Consider the following 19,292-nt stretch of genomic DNA (forward strand, 5'->3'; position numbering starts at 1 on the left):
TAAAATTGGGAGAGAGAAAACAAATGGTTTACTCTGAGTACATGCTTTATATATTGGCCCATAAACTGCTAAGGATTCTGTTTCTCAATGATGAGACACATTGTGAAACGCAACATTAGGTGATTTCATCATCAGGAAAACCCCAGAATATACTCTAAAAGAAACCTACATGCGATAAGCCTGCCACACAGCTACGTTGTTCCAAGACTGTAAATAAAATTTAGTAAGTTATTATTTTATGGTATGCCTAAGTACAGTAAATAGAGTATTAAACATAAAAAGTGTGGTTGGTGAGATTGCTGTGCAGACATGAGGGCCCGAGCTCAGACGCTCAGCATACTAGAAAAGCTGAGTTGGTGGCGCACACCAATAATCTCAGCACTAGCTGCGTCTAGTGCATCAGCGACTGCTGGGTTAAGTCAGAGAACTCGTCTCAAAAGCACAAGGTATGAACATCGTAGAGCATATACTTTTGTTGTATGATAAGGCCTTTCTTGGGTATATTCCCAAGAGTGGTATTGCTGGGTCCAGGGGTAAGTTGATCCCGAATTTCCTGAGAAACCGCCACACTGCTTTCCAAAGTGGTTGCACAAGTTTGCATTCCCACCAGCAATGGATGAGTGTACCCCTTTCTCCACAACCTCCCCAGCAAAGGCTATCATTGGTGTTTTTTATTTTAGCCATTCTGACAGGTGTAAGATGGTATCTTAAAGTTGTCTTGATTTGCATTTCCCTGATGGCTAAGGAAGTTGAGCATAGGACCGCAAGGGGTGCACCCACACACTGAGACAATGGGGATGTTCTATTGGGAACTCACCAAGGCCAGCTGGCCTGGGTCTGAAAAAGCCTGGGATAAAACCGGACTCTCTGAACATAGTGGACAATGAGGACTACTGAGAACTCAAGAACAATGGCAATGGGTTTCTGATCCTACTGCACGTTCTGGCTTTGTAAGAGCCTAGGCAGTTTGGATGCTCAACTTACTAGACCTGGATGGAGGTGGGGGTTCCTTGGACTTCCCACAGGGCAGGGAACCCTGATTGCTCTTCGGGCTGAGGAGGGAGGGGGACTTGATTGGGGGAAGGAAATGGGAGGTGGTGGCGGGGAAGAGACGGAAATCTTTAAATAAAAAAAAGTTCAAAACACATGGAAAAAAAAGCACAAGGTAGAGAGTTAATGAGGAAGACACTGATGCTGGCCTCTGGCCTCACAGGGACACAAACACCCACGTAACCTTTCCATTAAATTACAGCTGTATGCCTGCATCCACACAAACAAGATTAAATGTGGTCCATTTTATTGGGCGTTCACCATGAATGGAGCACAGAAGAACTCCAGGGGCCAGCATTGAAGGCTCAGGAGCTAGCTGAAGACTTCTGAAACACTCTCTGCTTGAGCTGCACTTGAGCACTGGCTACCATTATCAACTATCATACAAACTGTGTGTGCTACGCTTCCCTGGGACTAGCGAACAGTAGCTCTGCTTACACCAGCATCACTAGGCAACAGGAATTTTCTAGCACTGTTGTAATTCTGGGACCAGAGTCGTAAACAAGTACCAAAAGCAGAGGGGAGAGGAAAAGTGAGTTCAAGGCTAGCCTGGGCTACATAAGACCCTAGAGTAATAGATAGAGCTAAGAGGAGAAAGAGAATTCAATAATTCTAATTAGCTTTTCTTTTTTTGAGACAAGATCAACAGCTCGAAGTCATCTAGAAGTTGCCTCCTCCTGCTCTGAGGGACTGGTGCAGAGGAATGAGTCACCACATCAGGCTCCTGGTTAGCAACCTGAACGTCTCTCATCGCACGATAGAGGACACCCCCATTGAAGGGGAAACAAACACAGAATCTGAGCAGCGCTACCCTGACCAGACCAGAGGCTGGACCACAAAAGGAACTACACCTTATTTAAAACGGGGGAATGTTCTGTGACGGTAAGGGAACTGATAAACAACAGAACCACAAACTTTGGGCTACAGAATAAATCACAACATAAATTACAAAATATTTCAAACTAAAAAGCACAGAGCAGGCAAATGTGTTGAATGAAGCTGACACAGGCCAGGCACTTAAACCTTACAGTTTAAATACTGAGTTTAAATTAGAACTGAACTTATATTTACAGTTCAAGAAGGCTAGGAATAGAACACAATAAAGCAATTAAAGCAAACATTCTAAAGACCAATGAAACCAGAGAAGTAGCATGACAACAGCTGAGTCACTGAAAAGAAAACCAGACTGAGTTTCCTTGGTTACCTAAACTGCAAATTCTCTTCAACTTTCTGCATGTTTGAAAAATTTCCAAGGTAAAAATGTGAAAATGACAAGCGCAAGGATGCTGTTGGATATGATCAAAGTGCATACATACATGCATGGAATTCTCAGAATCAAGTATTTTGTTACTTCCCGAGACTCACTCTGCTAGGCCACACCCACATTCCCAGGGTGCACCACTCTGCTCTGAACACCTCTCTTTGTCTAACCCCATGCTTCCCTGCTGTAAAACATCTGCCACGGAATCCCAGTCTTGCTTCACAAACTCGTTAGTCCTCAAGTTCCTCATCATCAAAGCTGTGGATCCTAGTTTGGCCTGAATTTGTCCCTAGAATCATAGGGAACTCCAAGAGGCTGAGAGCAACAGTGAGAAGCTGTATCTCCTTTACCTGTACTCCAGATGCTGACATTTAGACATTTCTGATCAGGCCATGTGCATACCAATTTAAAAAAATCTAAGATCAATATAATTGCTGAGAACATTAGTGGGAACGATACTTGAAGAATGATAGGAAAATGGACACAGCTACAGCTGCCGTTAACTTTCCAAGTGGACACATAGCTGAGCACATCCTGCTGAAGAGTTCTGAGACCCAACTATGATATGCCCGGCAGCAGACATATGAACAGAATATTAGAAATGCTGAATGCAACCTAGCCTACTTGGGTATTTTAATTTTAAATAATTACCTTTTCAAAAGAGTTGGGATTATTAACCCTTTAAAAATGTTACTTACCGGAGCCGTCTCTATATCCATGGTGAAACTTAGAGCTAGATGAGGTTTTGTTTAAGCTGATTTAAATTCAGTTGCTGATTTAAATTCAGTTGAAGTGATATAATTTTCAAAGGAGAGAGAGCCAACAGCAACTTGTGCTGGCTCAGAGAGCAAACTAGAGAGGTTCACTTTACCTGCTTTATGAACTGGGTCGCATTGAAAAGCTCACTGCAGCCATATAAAATATGCTTGCCTTGCTTTGCCTGTAAAAAGCAGACACAGAACTCAGATGTAACTGTGAAAAAGAGTTAGTGTAAGCCTGCTGGGCATTCTGGGGATGGGGCTACTCTTAAAAGTTGTTTGTCAGGTGGTAGTGGTATATTTAAAGTGTGTGTGTCCGTATCCTAAACTGCCTAAACAGAAATGAGGTGGTGAAGTGGGCACAAAGATATTTTCTTCCTTCACAGTAGTAAATTATGGCATGCTGGTATTGTTATCTTTCAGAGGACCAACAACTCTCTATATAATCATAGATAAATACTGTTTCAAGGTATGATCTGTGCTACCTGAAGAAAATAAGAGAATTTTTATGTTGAAAGTAAGATGACGTGGGCTTCTATCTTCAGTCCTGTTGTGTAATACTGCATTTGTTAATGCATCCCATTCTACCTGAATTTTATTTCTGAAGTAGATAGAATATTAGGATGCAAATACAAAATTCAGGCAACTATTTCATTTATTTACCTTTTCTTTTGAGACAGGATCTTGTTATTTAGCTCAAGCTGGCCTTGACCTCTCTACCCTTCTGCCTTAGCCTGCTGAGAGCCGGGTGATAGGCCTCACAACCACATCTGATGAGGGTCAGTTCTTTATGCCCATACTTTTTAAGTACATTATCAACAAGCTGAGTTAAGATTCCTTTTTACGGTATGCAAAATTTATATCAAACTAATTTGGTAATCCATCAAGAAACAAGATGGGAGAAAAATGTAGAGCTCAATAAAATCAAGAAAACAAGATGGTGGTTTTTTAACACAAGAGAGTAATTTTTCTGTGACACATAAACTGAGTAGATGTTGGCTCAAAAGCAGGATATGGAGGACAGGGCTGTAACCAGAGCACCTGAGAGGCTGGGCCAGGAAGACTGCCTCAAGTCCTAGTTCAGCTTGAGGGACAGGGTGAGATCCCATTAAAAAAAAAAAAAAATTAACAAAAACCAACCAACCAATCAACAAACCAAAAGTCCAGTACTTGGGCCTTGAGAATGGACCAGTGGTTAAGAGCAAGCACTTGCTGCTCTTGCAGAGGACCTGGGTTCGGTTCCCAGTACCATTTGGCAGCCCACAACTGTCTGTCACTTCAGTCCCAGGGGCTCTGTTGCTTCGTTCCAGCCTCTGCAGGCACTGTACCAGTGTGGAACACACACACATACATGCAGGCAAAACACCCATAAAAACAAATAAAAATTAAAAACAAACCCAGTCCTAGTTGGCCCATCTCTGGGAACAAATAAACAAGAGCAGTGGCTTAGTTACATTTAAAAGGGAGGAGGGATGGTATGCAAAGTACAAAAGGTCACACAACTGGTACTCTTGATGCCATACAGAATATTCCTGCAAGGGCAGACAATATGCCAAAGTACCATCCCAGGAGTACAGGACACACTTCATTCACCAAAAAATATTCTACACATGCTTAAGTAAGAAGAACCCTGGTCTACTCATGTAGAAGCCATTTACTTCTTTCTGACCGTGTAAACAAAATCAGGCTCCATGAGTACTGAACAGTCACAAACCACTAACGTTTCCAGTTCCTAGCACACAACGCTGGCACATCAGTGTAGGCTGCCCTCATCTACTTTGGATCCTAGCACAGAACTAGGTCCCCTCTGTCCAGCTGAGAGGCCTGTTCTGCTCTGTCCTTCTCCCCAGCTCGGCGCACCATGTTTGCAGCTCCTTTCTAACAGCTATGTAACAGAAAGACAGTAAGTAGCAAAACACTAATCACTTGTATTAGCTAATAAATCAGGTGTAATTTTAAAGAAATTTAGCTTACCAAACGCTCCAGTACAAACCTATTCTTAAGCCTGCACATATGTGTGCATGTAAAATAAAGCTCTTTTGTGTGCAAGACTGCCCCCCCCACTGATTCTTAAAAATACATTCGTGTGCATAATTGAAGCAATCAAGTGAGACTTCCTGGGAGGTATGTGGTCCCATTATACCATAGTTTCTATTAATGCCTTAGGTAAAGAATGACCAATCATATTCAACAAAAACTGAATAATTATAAAATGTCATTTTATTATATAACAATAGCTAATTCTCCAGCTTATAGATTTTTTGGTATTCAAATTAGGCTTCCTGCTTCATGTACTTTTAGTTTTCTCTCATTCGTGACTTGTAGGTAGGATTTCATTATTTCTAATTTGCTACCTGAAATGCTTTTTAGAAGTATGTTGCTGATTGATATTAATATGATTGAAGTGTAAAGCATGTGTTAGTCAGGTAAATAAATTCTAGAAATTATCTCAAGGGAGACAACACTCAGAATAGGAGCTTGAGGTCTCTAAATAGTTAAAGTATATCAAGGGAGCACCCAAATACTTAATATCCATACGATATATTATTTTCTAGTCCAGTATAATTTTAGTAGAAAAATGAATGTAACAGGAAAACAAACAAATCAGCAATTTTCTCTATACGTGGCTTTTTAATTATGAGATGAGATTGTGCCATGTGGCCTTGACTAGTCCCGACCTCTTGGGCTCAAGTGATCCTCTTGTCTTGGCCTCCCAAGTAGCAGGGACTCCAGGCTTGTGCCATCGTGTCTTGCTCACACACAGAACTTTAAAAGACACCTCTTAGAAAGTAGTTATGCGGAGGTGAGGACAGGTGCTGGACAATGAGACTGACACCAAGTGATAGACTGAGATGACCCAACTGTACCTTTATGTAGTCAACAAGATTCTGATATTCAATATAGTTGCCTCCTCCTACCACAAAGACAATGGCCTAAAAATGCAAGTGGAAGAAACAGTTAAAGCATTTTAATTCTCAAGCAGCAGGCCTTTAGTCTGGGACCTGTCCTAAAACTGAGATAAGGCTGCACATGTCCAGGGCTGTTTCCAAGTCTAACTGCATCATCCATTCAAGGAACAGAAACCTAGGGCAGATTGCTTTTGCTGAAGGCTAGCTCTGAATCTTTACTATTTGCTGTAGGCAGGACTGGAAAGCCCATGGTACAACTTCAGCATGGCACTCAAAACAAGAAGAGTCTGTATTCACATCTTCACAATGCTGAAATTCCGCATGAAAATTCTCACTGCAATACAAAAGATTCCTTTCCTGCTATTCTGTCACTCTTGGAAAACCAGAGCAACAGAGTTGCTGAGGACTTGATGGCAGGATCCTGGATGTGCAGAGTTGGATTGACCTGAATGGCCAAGCACTGATCACAAACTATGCTCATGACAAACTCGTTCTGCCTCAGGACTACTGTTAATTATCTAAGAGCAGAGAAGGTTGTGCAAAACTTACCTCTTGGAATGGATTTTTGTTCCTAGGAACTGAGCTGCAATAAAGAGAAACTGCACTGAAAATTTCATCGTTGGCTTCTATTACAGGAAAGACGGGTATAGGAAAACATGTTCATGTGCACGTGTGAGCAGCATTAAGAAGGTATCCAGGTCCACCTTCTTGGTAAGCAGGGGTTCTTCAGCTTTGTAGAGGAAGGAGCTAGAAGGTAGACATCTCAATGTCTAAAAGGGAATGGGATGACCTACTAGCAACTTTGACATGAATTCTAGAAGGCTGACCAACAGCATCTATGCCAAGGAAAGTAAGCTGGGACCAGGTGAAGCAATAATGCAGGTCATGAGTTAAACAGCCTGTGGCATCTTCCTCAGGATGGAAGGGAAGATGGGAGGAGACATACTGCTCTAGCCTCTTATTTATCACAGGTCATACATTGTGAAAACACTTCACTGGCATCCACGAACTCTTTACTAAACACATCTTTCCAGGCCTTCACATGTCAGAGCTACACTTGAGAATTAAACAAACAAGCATAGACAGAGTGATAAGGAGAGTTTAACTGTTTAGCTAAGCACACCTCTGCCATCTTTCCTCACGTCTACAGTCTCAACAGTCCATACACCACAGAAATGGCTAGATGGCCACCTGATCAAAATTCTCAATAGCTCCGCTGAGGTAGACAGGAGGTATACTTAAATAGCTCAGGACCATGAGTTACTAATAACCATGGTTTCGGATAGGATAGCTTAGGAAAAGGCTGCAAAAAGAAAGCTCTGAGCCTGTGTGCTTTAGCAATGCTAATATTCCTTCTGACTATCGTATATATGATACACTTAGGATTGAACAGTCCTCAGCTTCTATGGCTCCTGCTTAGCCAACTGCCAGGAAGAGTTACTAGTCCAGACAGTTACACATCTGCTTGTGAAGAAAAGATCGTGGGTTTTAGTGTATCCAATCTAACATTCTCATCACTCCTAAAGGGAAACCCTGTCCCACTGGCGCTCAGTCCCCATACCCTTGTTCTATAATTTGCTGTCAAATTTCTCTCTTGCCAGTGATAGCTATTATTGGAAGTTCTTACTTAACAGCACTTCTGCTAAGTTCAGAAAAGAGAACACTTGAAATTACCTAATAATCTAGCAGCTAGATCATCGGTCCCGATAACCCACAAAGACGTGAATGCTTGGGAGAAGGACAAATACAAAGTGCTAAAGGCCTCAACGGCAGGCACAGGCAAGGAATTTGCTCCCAAAGTTTTACTGCTAGGGATATCCAGTTATTTCCTTCTCGGTCAGCTGTCTTTTAGGTTATTTTTCTTAACTACCATGAATTAGCCCTTGAAAAGTAACACAAGCACAGCCAATTACCATATCATGTCTTCCATAAAATGCAGACACTATACCGTGAGTTGTTTCATTGCCATAAAGTGCTTTTACAGAAGCTGCATTGATTTCACACAACAAACCACCACCTTAAACATCTGTTTCCAACAGTTATTTTCTTTACATTTAGTCCAGTAATCATATTCGTTTAAAAATACTTTCTCTAAATTCCCCATTTTGTTTATGATAACACCATTTCACAAATAGTAAACAGCTAACTTTATTTCTCTGTATATACACTAAGGGAAAACAGCAAGACACTAATCATAATTGCCTGTGATTAGCTCTGAACGAGATTAAAATACACTGTTTTTAACTGGTCTCCCACAGTCAGAATGTTAGTAGAAAGCAGACTGTCTTTACAACGTTATTCCACTCTCAGAGGGAATGGACAACAAATACCACCCAAGAGAAAAAATTCTTACCTGTCATTGCTCCGCAGCATTTTGGGATCAAAATATCTATAATCATCAGTTTCCTATTAAAAAATAAAATACATTGCCATGACTATGAGGTTTCTGTTTAGAAGGTCATGGTACAGCACAGAATTTGTTCGTAACACACCTTCCAATTTCAGATTGTAATGACTGTCTCTATGTGTTAAGAAGCTGTATTTTCAGTGCTTTATATGAAACCATGCACTAATCTTCAGTCTATGGCAGTTCCTATTTTTAGCCCAGTTTTAGATGGGCAAGTTGGGATGACAGGAGGCCATGTGACTTTTCTGTGGTCACATATTTAGTAATAAAGGTAGGAACTCTAGGATGTGAACCACCTGCACGTGCAGTTTTAATGCCCAGGGTCTTTGTTTTGGACTTCGTCATTCTGTGTCCAGAGCTTTACTGAGTATACAGATGCATATAAGAGGCTCAGTCCTTTATGTGCAAATGTTGGAACCAGATCAACTTTAGAATTTAGAATAAAAAATTTAGATAATACTGGATATCAAGTGTATATGTGGCCAACATTTCCCCACCTAATGCATTAGGATGTCTACAGATAAATACATGAACTAAACGTTTCATGCTAACATTCATGTCCTCAGGTTAGTCCAGGTGAGGCCTGCCCAGACCGAGTCACCCACACTCTTCTAGCTGTTCAAGTTTTCCCGACTCTAGAAGTTGTTGAATTTTATGCTAAATTGGAAGCTTCTTGATAGTAAAGGAATTGTGAAGTACAGTCCATTACTTCATGGTATAATTACTTCCTGATCTGTCTTTAAACTGAACAATTCAGCCCTGCCCCGATACCTGGTGAAGGACAAACACACACAGGCCACCACTACTCAGTCCTGACCCTAGATCAACACAGCACCCCAAGTGTGGCTGGACTCCTCACATGTCACTGGGGGAACCCCTCCTAGCTGGACTTTCTGACCTGGTGGTCAGTACTCAGATCAACACAGGAGAACACTTACCAAGTGTAAGTGACCAGCAAGTCAGACTTGCTGCTAAGCTTGATGACCTGCACTTGATCCCCAGGTCCCACAAGTTGTCCTCTAACTACATGTGTAATGTATGTGTGTGCACACACATGTAACCAGAATGGGAGGGCGTCTTATATAGCCTAGCCTAGCCTCCAACTGAGTAGCCATGGATGACCTCAAACTCCAAATTCCCCTGCTCCTACCTTCCAAGTACTGAATACAGGCATCTGTCGCTATGCTAGGTTCACAAGTACTGAGTACAGGCAGGCACCTGTCGCTATGCTAGGTTCACATGGTCCTGGAGATCGGCCCAGAGCCTGCACATGCTAGGCAAGCAGTCTACCAGCTGAGCTACACGCCAGTCCGTGCTCCAGGATTTGAAAGCAGCTAAGGTGAGATGAACGATCCAGTCATTCACTATCACCTGCCAGCTCTACCTTACTGTACGAACAAGAGAGGAACGGGAGTGCAGACAGCTACCTTACATAGCAGATGGATGATGAAATGCTTTCAAAACAGAAAAAGTATCTCTTCTAATTAAAAGATCCGCCTGTGATTATAAACTCAACAGTACTGATAAGTGAACTTGTACAGCTCAGAGAAACATCTGTGTAAGACTCATCAAATTTAGCCATCCATGTGTTTATTGTAAAGCACGTGGAAGGAACGGCTGTGACTAGGACCAGGATGAGGAGCAGGGCTGGATCTCAAGTCTACTGCATGAAGCGGCCACCTGTCTCCTGCTCCCTTTCTTCTGTTGTTAGATGACCTCTCTAGTTCTGTGAAGGACACACGGTTCCTACTAACAGTATAATGGTAGAACTCTGGCCTCAGAAAACCCCCAAACTGCTATTTATAAGTGGTATAACCCCTAGCAAGTTTACTGACCTCATCTTTCATTTTCCTTGTCTATAACACAAGTATAATAAAAACAGCACCTTTCTTAGTGGTTTAACTGAGGATTAAATGACTTCTAAGGTACAAATTCGCTGAGTAGTTCTTGGCACATCCCACACATACATGTACCTGCTATCATAGTTAGTGGTCTGCACAGAACATCAGGATGGGTATAATTACAAATCACCTAAGAGGCCTTCATCCTATGCATTTGTCTCCTGGAGTTTTGCATTCATTTGTATTCTGACCTTTATTATGCTTGGGCCACCTTTCAGATGGACACTGAGCGTAATGAGGTGTTTTCTAAGACAAATGGTCATAAACTCACGCCTCTTTTTGAGGGCCTCTTAGTCTAGGAGTCAAAGTCAGTTGCAATTGCACTGTATTATCACTACCATCTATACAGATTTGGTTTCTTTTTTCTTTTCTTTCTTTTTATTTTTGGTTTTTTGAGACATAGTTTCTCTGTAGCTTTGGAGATTGTCGGGAACTCACTCTATACCAGGCTGGCCTCAAACTCACAGCGATCTGCCTGCCTCTGACTCCCGAGTGCTGGGATTAAGGCTGTGTACCACATTTACAGATTCTTAAACACAAGAATCTTTTTAAGTTTATTGTGTATAATTTTCCCATAATTTTCATAACAGCAGCTGCACATTTTATGGTGTTTCAGTTTCCACATGAGTGAATTTAAAAATTGTTTTTGCTAGTTTCCATAACCATATTTTAACAATTACTAAAAGAGTCACACTGGTCTCAATATTCTGTTCTCATTTCTTCAGGTCTGAAGTCCTCCCCTCACTGCCAAGTCTACGGCAGCCTGACTAAAGTAAGCTCTGACGATGCCGCTCTGTGCTGACTCCTGGAAAACCACCTCGGTGCTAGTGTTCTGAGTCACCTCCATGAGTGCCCAGCTGATAGATAGTTTGGAAAAATATTTGTCAAGCAAATGCTAACCATCTGTTGTTTATTCTGCCAACAATTGTTTTTGATTTACTTGTTGGGCCCAGAGGAATTTAGAGCCATCTGAAATACTCAGAAGTTTTACTATACATTTCTCACCTAATAGAATTTCCTTAAACTGCACTGCTTCTCCTTACATCATGTAAACAGAGACTGCTTGTTCATTTTCTGACTGTTCAGATCCGAATAATCACACAGAAACTATACTAATTACAACACTGTTTGGCCCATAACTCAGGCATATTTCTAGATAGCTCTTACATCTTAACCCATTTCTGTTAATCCTTGTATCACCACGAGGCTGTGACCTACTGGTAAGGCTCTGGCATCTGCCTGACCCCGCCGCCTTCTTTCTCCCTGCATTCAGTTTAGTTTTCCTGCCTACCTCTATTCTGCCCTGCCATAGGCCAAAGCAGCTTCTTTATTAGCCAATGGTATAGAGGCTAATAAACATTATACCCACATCAACATTATACCACCTGATGGTCACTGGTTCTTTTTCACTCTTTTAGGATGTATTAACATTAAAACATGTACGATTTAGTATATATTTAATTCAGAGGAGACCTAGTCAGAATGGTTGTAGTAGCCAAGAAAACCCAATTCTGTGTATCTTTGACAATGGCTGAAAGATGCCATTGGGAATGTGGACTCTTTCTCGCACATGCTCAGTAGTAATTAGGAGCACAACCGACTCAATCTGGATTGATCACCTTTCAGTCAGTTTGACACATCCAAGAATTTACATAATTAATTGTTACTTACAGGGTTTGATTTCATCTCCATGAGATTGTCTAAAATTCGCGTAACGGGTAGATTCTGTGGAAAACATGAGTGTTTTGTTAGATGCTGGAATAACAACTTGATCACTCTAGTTTTTTGGAATAACTTGTTTTATGTATACTGGTGTTTTGCCAACATGGCTATTTGTCTGAGGGTGTTAGATCTCATGAAACAGGAGGTACAGACAGCTGTGAGATTCCACGTGGGTGCTGGGAATTGAACCCCGGGCCCTCCGGAAAAGCAGTCAGTGCTCTTAACTGCTGAGCCATCTCTCCAATCCCAATCACTCCATAGTTAAACATGCTTACCTTTCCATTAAACACATCCTAAGTTTATGTACATAATTAAGATGTCACAGGTGTAAACAATCTAAATATCCAAAGTTCTCACTGAAAAATACAATTCTGTATGAGTGCCCTTTAGCCTCCTGCCTGCCATACATGCTGTGGCCTGAACATGCCAATACTCAAACACATACATAATAATAAGTAAGGTACATGGGCTTCAGGGCAGGAAAATGTAAGCATTTTCTAAAGCTGAAGGCTGCCCATACCCTTCTCCCTCCACACTGTAGGCTAAGAAAGGAGGACTCCCATGATAGTGGCCAGCCTGAGGTACTGGGGTGATCCCTGTCTCAGTAACCAAAGGGGAAATTTATTACACACCGAGTCTCTTCACACACAACTCTGCTCTGGTTTTCTCTCTGTTGCAGGGATAAACACTCTGGCCAAAAGCAAACCAGAAAAGAGGGTTTATGTGGCCTACACTTCCAGGTCACTAATTCAAGAGGAGAGCAGAACCCACGGAGAAGGCTGCTTGCTGGCTTGCTGATACGTTCACCCCTGGCTATCATACAGCCCAAGACAGATGGTTCCGTAACCCACAGTGAGCCTGACCCTCCCACATGATGAAGATGGTTTCTCACAGGCGAGGTCACAGACCAGTCTGACCTGGACAGTTCTCAACTGAGACTCCAGGCTGTATTACACGTCAGCTGAAGCTGAGCTGGGACAAACTTTTACTGAAGGAAAAACTGGACTGGCTGGGTGGTGCACACCTTTAATTTCAGCACTTAGGAGACAGAGGCAGGAAGAACTCTTGTGAGTTCTTGGCAAAACTGGATAGCTGGATTGTAGCCACTTGGACCACACACAGCAAGTAGAACACGCCAGTCTTCTGTGCACAGTGCAGCTATCATAGTTTATAAACTTCACTGAACAAAGCACAGATGAAATTAATTAAATGAAATGTTCTGAGCATATTTCTCTTTATTCTCAGACATTGCTATTTAGAAATAAAATGGAAATCACTTTATTTTTTCTTTTGTTTTTGAGGCAGGGTTTCATTATGTAGCCTTGGCTGGCCTGGGACTTGCTACATATGGAAATTTCCTGGGTGGCCTGGGAAATACAGAGATCCACCTGCTTCTGCCTACCAGTGCTAGGATTAAAGGCCTGGGCTAGCCTGTCTGGCAGAAAACACTGCTGTGTTAGTTGGCAACTAATTTTTTTTTTTAATTGCCAGAAGGTTAAGACATAGACTTGAAAGGCAGAGCTCCATTCATAACAAATTATAACTTTCGGGTTATTTCTAAAATCTGGTTCTAAATGAAGTAGAAATAATTCATGAAGCAGAAATTTATCAAAAAATATATATACAGTGGGAAATCTATTCCCTAAGACTGGTTTTATGATTTTAGTTACTGGAAAGATTTAGATAAAAAACCATGTTAACCTCTCTAATGGTGCAATTACTTAAAAAAAAGAAAATATTCATAAAAATCAAACCCCAGATATTAATATTGCATAGCCACAGGAGGGAAGGTTTTCCAAGTCTCCTAGAATTAGTTCTCTGACATGGCTGACTGCTCCATGATAGCCATTTCTATCATGTATTTTTGGGTGTTGGAAGATGCTCTGGTGACCATGACAGGAGCAGGACTGGAGACAGGGTCGCTGCTGCTCCAATTAGGGTGCTGGAAGGTGACAATTCCTATGTGGAGTTCAAAGAGTAAAGACGGAACATATGCAGATGTTGCAAATTCAGAGAGGCTAGGGGATAAATATCAATGTTCTAGAAGCAAATTTACAGACTAATTCCAATCTCATATCATGAATGAGGAAGCCATAAAATGTTGATGTGACTTTCCTTCTCGATCACTGTGTGTTCATAGCAACAAAAATTAACAAGCTAGGATCATATGGGTCCACATCTATCCCCATCCACACACCAGAGAGTGTTGAGAAAAACCCTTACCATAAAGCCACTGCTAGACAGACTACCCATATTTCACTCTGTCCCAAATGCCACTGGGTTTAAAAGAAAGCCTATCAACATCTTATCTCCACTCCTGCTCACTTTACTGAAGCATGCTCAACATTTAAACTGTACAATGTAGTGTTATGATATCCATTTATACTGTGAAATGGTTATTATACAATATTCAGAGTTCAAATTTTCAGTTGCATAAAATTTTGAGTTTTCTTACTTAAATAATAATCCTGAACAGAGATCACACGCTGCAACCAGCTTTATCTTTCCTGATTTAGCTGGTGCATTTCCACTGCTTGTAAATTCATTTCCTACAAATTCATTTTTTAAAGGTGTGTCAGTGGTGATTTCTAAATTCTGCAACTTTGTGTTTATATTATCACCACATTCCACTATCTGTTGTGAGGGTTGATTTTTAGAATGCACAAACTCATGCTGCCCAGAAAACAAAATACAAAAAGCTCTTATTAGTGACTTAGTAAACAAAACAGAACATTGATAATTCTATTAATTTTTTTTAACTTATTGGTCAATTTAATTCTTGTCTAATTTATTTATAGCTTACAATGTTTATTCTGATAAAAACAATTCAAAACAATCTTTTTAGTGGCGATGAAAAGGCTCAAGCAGGTAAAGGTGCTTAGTGACTCCAGTTCCATTCTTGGAACCCAGGGAAAGGTGGAAAGAGAGAGCCAACTCCACATATGCCTCCATAATGAAAATTAGAAAATTAAAAAGCCAGAACAATCCTTATAGATGTAAGCAGAACAGTTACAATATTCTAAGCCTCTATCTCTGCAGTCTCTTCTGATGCCTCTTACTTCTGAATCCTAGACCTCCACAGCGCAAGTGCCCCTAGACACTTGGGCATCAGGACAGTGCAGGATCACAATGGGCTTCCATGAGTTTAACATACATTTCTAGACAGACACTTTGCTGGAGAATAATTTGGCAATATTTATTAGGAGTAACTAAAATGTCCATCCCCTTTGATTTGTAAGTAAATTCTTAATTCTACGAATTTATAGTGTGGGTAGGAGTAATCGGAGATGAATACTAATCCAGCAAAAACTGACACCTAAAGCCATCTATTCCCGGGCAGGAACGCCTTCCGAGAAGTGCTCACCTGCTGCTTCAGTACCAGGTTCTTCACACCTTCCATCACAAACTGTGACCCTGTGTTCATGACTCGCGATAACAGTCTGGTAAGGAGAAAGACAAAGAAGACACACTGAGTTTCGGCCGCTGTACAGTTTGCTCCTCCAACAGTGGTGGCCGAGTACAGACCCCGGGCTGCTCACTGTGCTGTACCTTACTTCCGTAAACAACACTGTGGGCATTCCGCTTCTACGGATATCGCTGCTGCAGTTTTACTTAATAAAATGGTGTTAAATAATAATTAAAACTATATAAAACTTTATATAAACAATATAAACATTCATTGCTTATCCTCATTCATAGATTTTGGTAAATTATAATTTGAGAATCTTCCACCTTTCTGATTGTTTTTGATTTAAAGACACGATGCTGGCAAATCTATTTTTTAAAATTATAGGAATTATTTTCCTTTCTCTTATCCTGCCCTTTCTCCCCTGTGTTACTAAGAGGAACAGGATGGAAATCCTCCATTAACAGAAATAAGAGAAGTGACCAGGATGGCATGCATGGCTCTGAAGGGACATCCTTTCTGCAGGTACCTCCATGAGTGGGGCGGCAGGGTTCAGGACAACTTGTATAGTGACCTCCAGAGGGGAGGGCAACTGAAACCATTAAAACTAGATAAATTGTTTCCTCTGGGCTTCATACTTTATTCCAGATTCAAAAATAAATTAGAAATTTGAAATATGTGTGATACAGAAAAAAGTAGCCACAATTGCCTTGTTCAGCAAATTGGAAAACCACACGAATACTACAGCGGTCTCTAAGACTGTGGTTCTCAACCTTCCTAATGCTGTAACCCTTTAATACAGTTCCTCATGTTGTGGTTACCCCCAATCACAAAATTATTTTGTTGCTACTTCCTAACTGTAATTTTGATAGTTATGATTTGATATGCAGGATATATATGGGACCCTTGTGAAAGGGTCATTGACCCCCAAAGGGGATGTGACCCATGGGTTGAGAGCTGCCCTAGGGTGAGGAGTCATTCCCCAGCCCGCAGGACTACATTTGTCATGGTTAGGTATTGAGCAACTAGCTTTAAAAATCTATGCTATGGCTATCAATAGCAATACAAAATAGTTTGAGCCTTGCAGTTTCTAAAACCGAAAGGTGTGACAGAAACATATGAAACCAATACCATGTGAAAGACATCCCCTTACATCTTAAAGAGAGAATGAAAACTACTCAAGCAAGTCTGAAGGAAATTTTCTGGAAGGTGGCAGATACTGTGATTTTAAGACATGAATGTTTGGAGTACGAAGGACCAACATCATCAGCATACTTACCCCATTGGTTTAGTGGTAGTGCTACCATAGCTGGCGGGAGTTGAGGCCATTTTGGCAAAAGCCCTATGAAACAAGGAGGTTTATACTTACAAGTGGACAGAGTTATCATTCGGCATCTTGGCATTAAAAGATTTACTGGCTAACTTCTAAGATATGCAGATTTTTTAAAAAATTATTATTTTTCAACTAGTTATATTACAGCCATCATTCAAACAGTGAGATTCCCTAAAACATGCCAGTGCGGGCTGGGTGCAGCTCAGCAGCAGAACACCACAGCAGGTACCAGGCCCAGGGTCCCAGCAGCAGCACTGCAGGAACAAGCATGTATGTGTGTGTGAACACATACAGGTGGGTCACTCTGTACAAATGTCCTTTAACACATGTAAATTCAATGACAGTGCAGGTCCTCCCATTAAGCTCCCAATTAGGAAACAGCATCCTTAGGCATTCATGAGGTTTGGTTCCAGGACCCTCAAAATGGTTCCAATCATTAAGTCTTCTATCATGATTTTCAGTTATCCAGTTGGATTCTATCTTATAAGAGTGGACAGTCCAGGTCTTGCTATGTAAATACCCCAAGTTGCTACTGACCTTGTGATGAATCACCCCCCTTGGCCTCCCAGATGCTGGGATTACAGGAGTGCTTCATAATCCACGTGAACCATGCCAGCCTAAAAGTACCGTCATTATATACCCAGTTCACTGCTGGACACTTAGGTTGTTTTTCACTGCTAAAATTTTATAGTTCTAATAACTTCTTTGGATAAATCCTTAAAAGTGGTAGGGGGTCAAAACCTTTTACAGCATTCTGGAAAATCATCAAAATTTATATTCCTACTAGCAGATTATAAATGCACCAATTAATTTTTCCATTTCCTTGGCACAATGTTTTTTAAATTTGGTATTGTCTTGGTTGCTAGTTAGTAGTTTTGAGACATTGGATCAAAAAGATTTCAGTCTCTGACTTTTTCAACACATCAATCAGTAAAAAAAGTATAGAGCTTGTCCCAAAATAAAAGGTGTCCCTATTTTATGTGGCTGTAAGCTGTGCATATGGCGGGCCAGTCAAGAAAATGCTATGCACTAGACATAAGAAGTCACCATGACACTGTTCAGCCTTATTACCAGCATTCCTACTTTCTTGGGAACAAAATTTGAATTATGACCTTAAGTAACAGGAAAGGAAAAGGAGCTACAACTTACTTCCACTGTTTGATATACTGTAAAGGGCTAAGGTTGCATCCTGCATCTGTTAAAGCCTTCTTATACTGCTCCAAATCAGCCTGCAACAAGAAAAGAACTCTGATAAGCACCACACTTCCACAGAAAACTGCGTTTGCTGTTACTTGAGTAATCAAGATTGTAATAAAAAGGCATGAGTTTAGATGCCAGGCACCCACACCAGGTGGAGCTGTACTGTAAATGACTACCCAAGTGAATATCTGGAACACAAGTCACAGAAGAGAAGGTAGCCCTGTAAGTGTTAAGTATGATATTCCATCATGCCGCAGGAGTTCATCACTTTTTTCTCTACTGATAAAATGGACTTCCTCTCTTCAGAACAAGCTCTAAAGAAGTGATTCAATTTGGCCAAAAATATTTCAAAGCAGAAATATCGAGAGCGACACAGCCTGCGAGGGCCTGGCCTCAGGCTTCTCTTTTCATTTTCACTGTAGGACTCAGAGTCATGGCTGAAGAACTGCTGTCCTCTCATTTCAAATGGTTTCTTCCTCCCCTAGTCTCTCTATCCCGAAGAGCACGTCCAGTTGAGTCTGTGTAAGTTAATGGAGCCTAGCACCATTGTGACTCCACTACAGAAAGGAAGTGAGGACTGCATGTGTTCTTGTGTCTGAGTGTGGGGCACAGAGACTGAAGTCAGTTGCTGCTTCAGTCACTCCTTGCCTTCTTTGGGACAGGGTCTCTCACTGAACTGCGAGGCATGGAGTCAGCTTGACTGGTGGCCAGCAGGCCCCAGGGATCCTCCTGTTTTCCCATCCCCAGTGCGGGGATTGCAGGTGCACACCTGGCTTCTTTTAAAACATGGATGCTAGGATCAGATTCAGGGCCTCACGCCTGCATGATAAGCAAGCATACTATGACCAAGCCATCTCCCAGGCCCGCCAAGGGAAAACTTTTAAGCTCACCATTCACCAGAGATCTTACTTTCTTTGCATTTTCAGGACAATTAAGCTGATATTGGTAATCATGATGTATGCCTCTTAATGATCACCAGAGTTTATGAAAGTCTTTACTAAAAATCAGGTAGTCCGATTAAATCTATATTAGGTTTGGAAAAAATATCCTTAAAAAAAAAAACAAAAATAAATAAATAAAACCATGTTGTATTGATAATAATATCTTTAGTTTTAGTAGTACTTAGAAGGAAGACAAATAATCTAGTCAACATTTTTTTGTGTTTTTGTTCATTTGGTTTTTTGTTTCATTGTTTTTCGAGACAGGGTTTCTCTGTGTAACAATACTGGTTGTCCTGAAACTCATTTTGTACACCAGGCTGGCCTCGAACTCAGTGAGTTCAGCCTGCCTCTGCCTCCCAAGTGCTAGAATTAAAGGTGTGTGCCACCACCAAAATCCAGGTCAA

The 19,292-nt window shown here is 41.2% G+C and overlaps 1 protein-coding gene across 1 annotated transcript in view; it reads right to left on the reverse strand.

Moving 5' to 3' along the window:
• Nucleotides 1-1,106: 1,106 nt before the first annotated feature.
• Nucleotides 1,107-19,292, reverse strand: part of Scfd1 (sec1 family domain containing 1) — a 61,301-nt gene continuing 43,115 nt past the window's right edge. The window contains exons 17-24 of the mRNA XM_005343806.3: nt 17,897-17,976; nt 16,694-16,756; nt 15,373-15,448; nt 11,958-12,011; nt 8,332-8,384; nt 6,528-6,561; nt 5,937-6,002; nt 1,107-3,251 (exon numbers count right to left, since the gene is read on the reverse strand). Coding sequence (XP_005343863.1) covers nt 3,174-3,251; nt 5,937-6,002; nt 6,528-6,561; nt 8,332-8,384; nt 11,958-12,011; nt 15,373-15,448; nt 16,694-16,756; nt 17,897-17,976 — 504 coding nt within the window. The 3' untranslated portion in view covers nt 1,107-3,173. The remainder of the gene's footprint in view (nt 3,252-5,936; nt 6,003-6,527; nt 6,562-8,331; nt 8,385-11,957; nt 12,012-15,372; nt 15,449-16,693; nt 16,757-17,896; nt 17,977-19,292) is intronic.

This window comes from Microtus ochrogaster, chromosome 1 (genome assembly GCF_000317375.1).
Source record: "Microtus ochrogaster isolate Prairie Vole_2 chromosome 1, MicOch1.0, whole genome shotgun sequence".
Lineage (NCBI taxonomy): Eukaryota > Metazoa > Chordata > Mammalia > Rodentia > Cricetidae > Microtus > Microtus ochrogaster.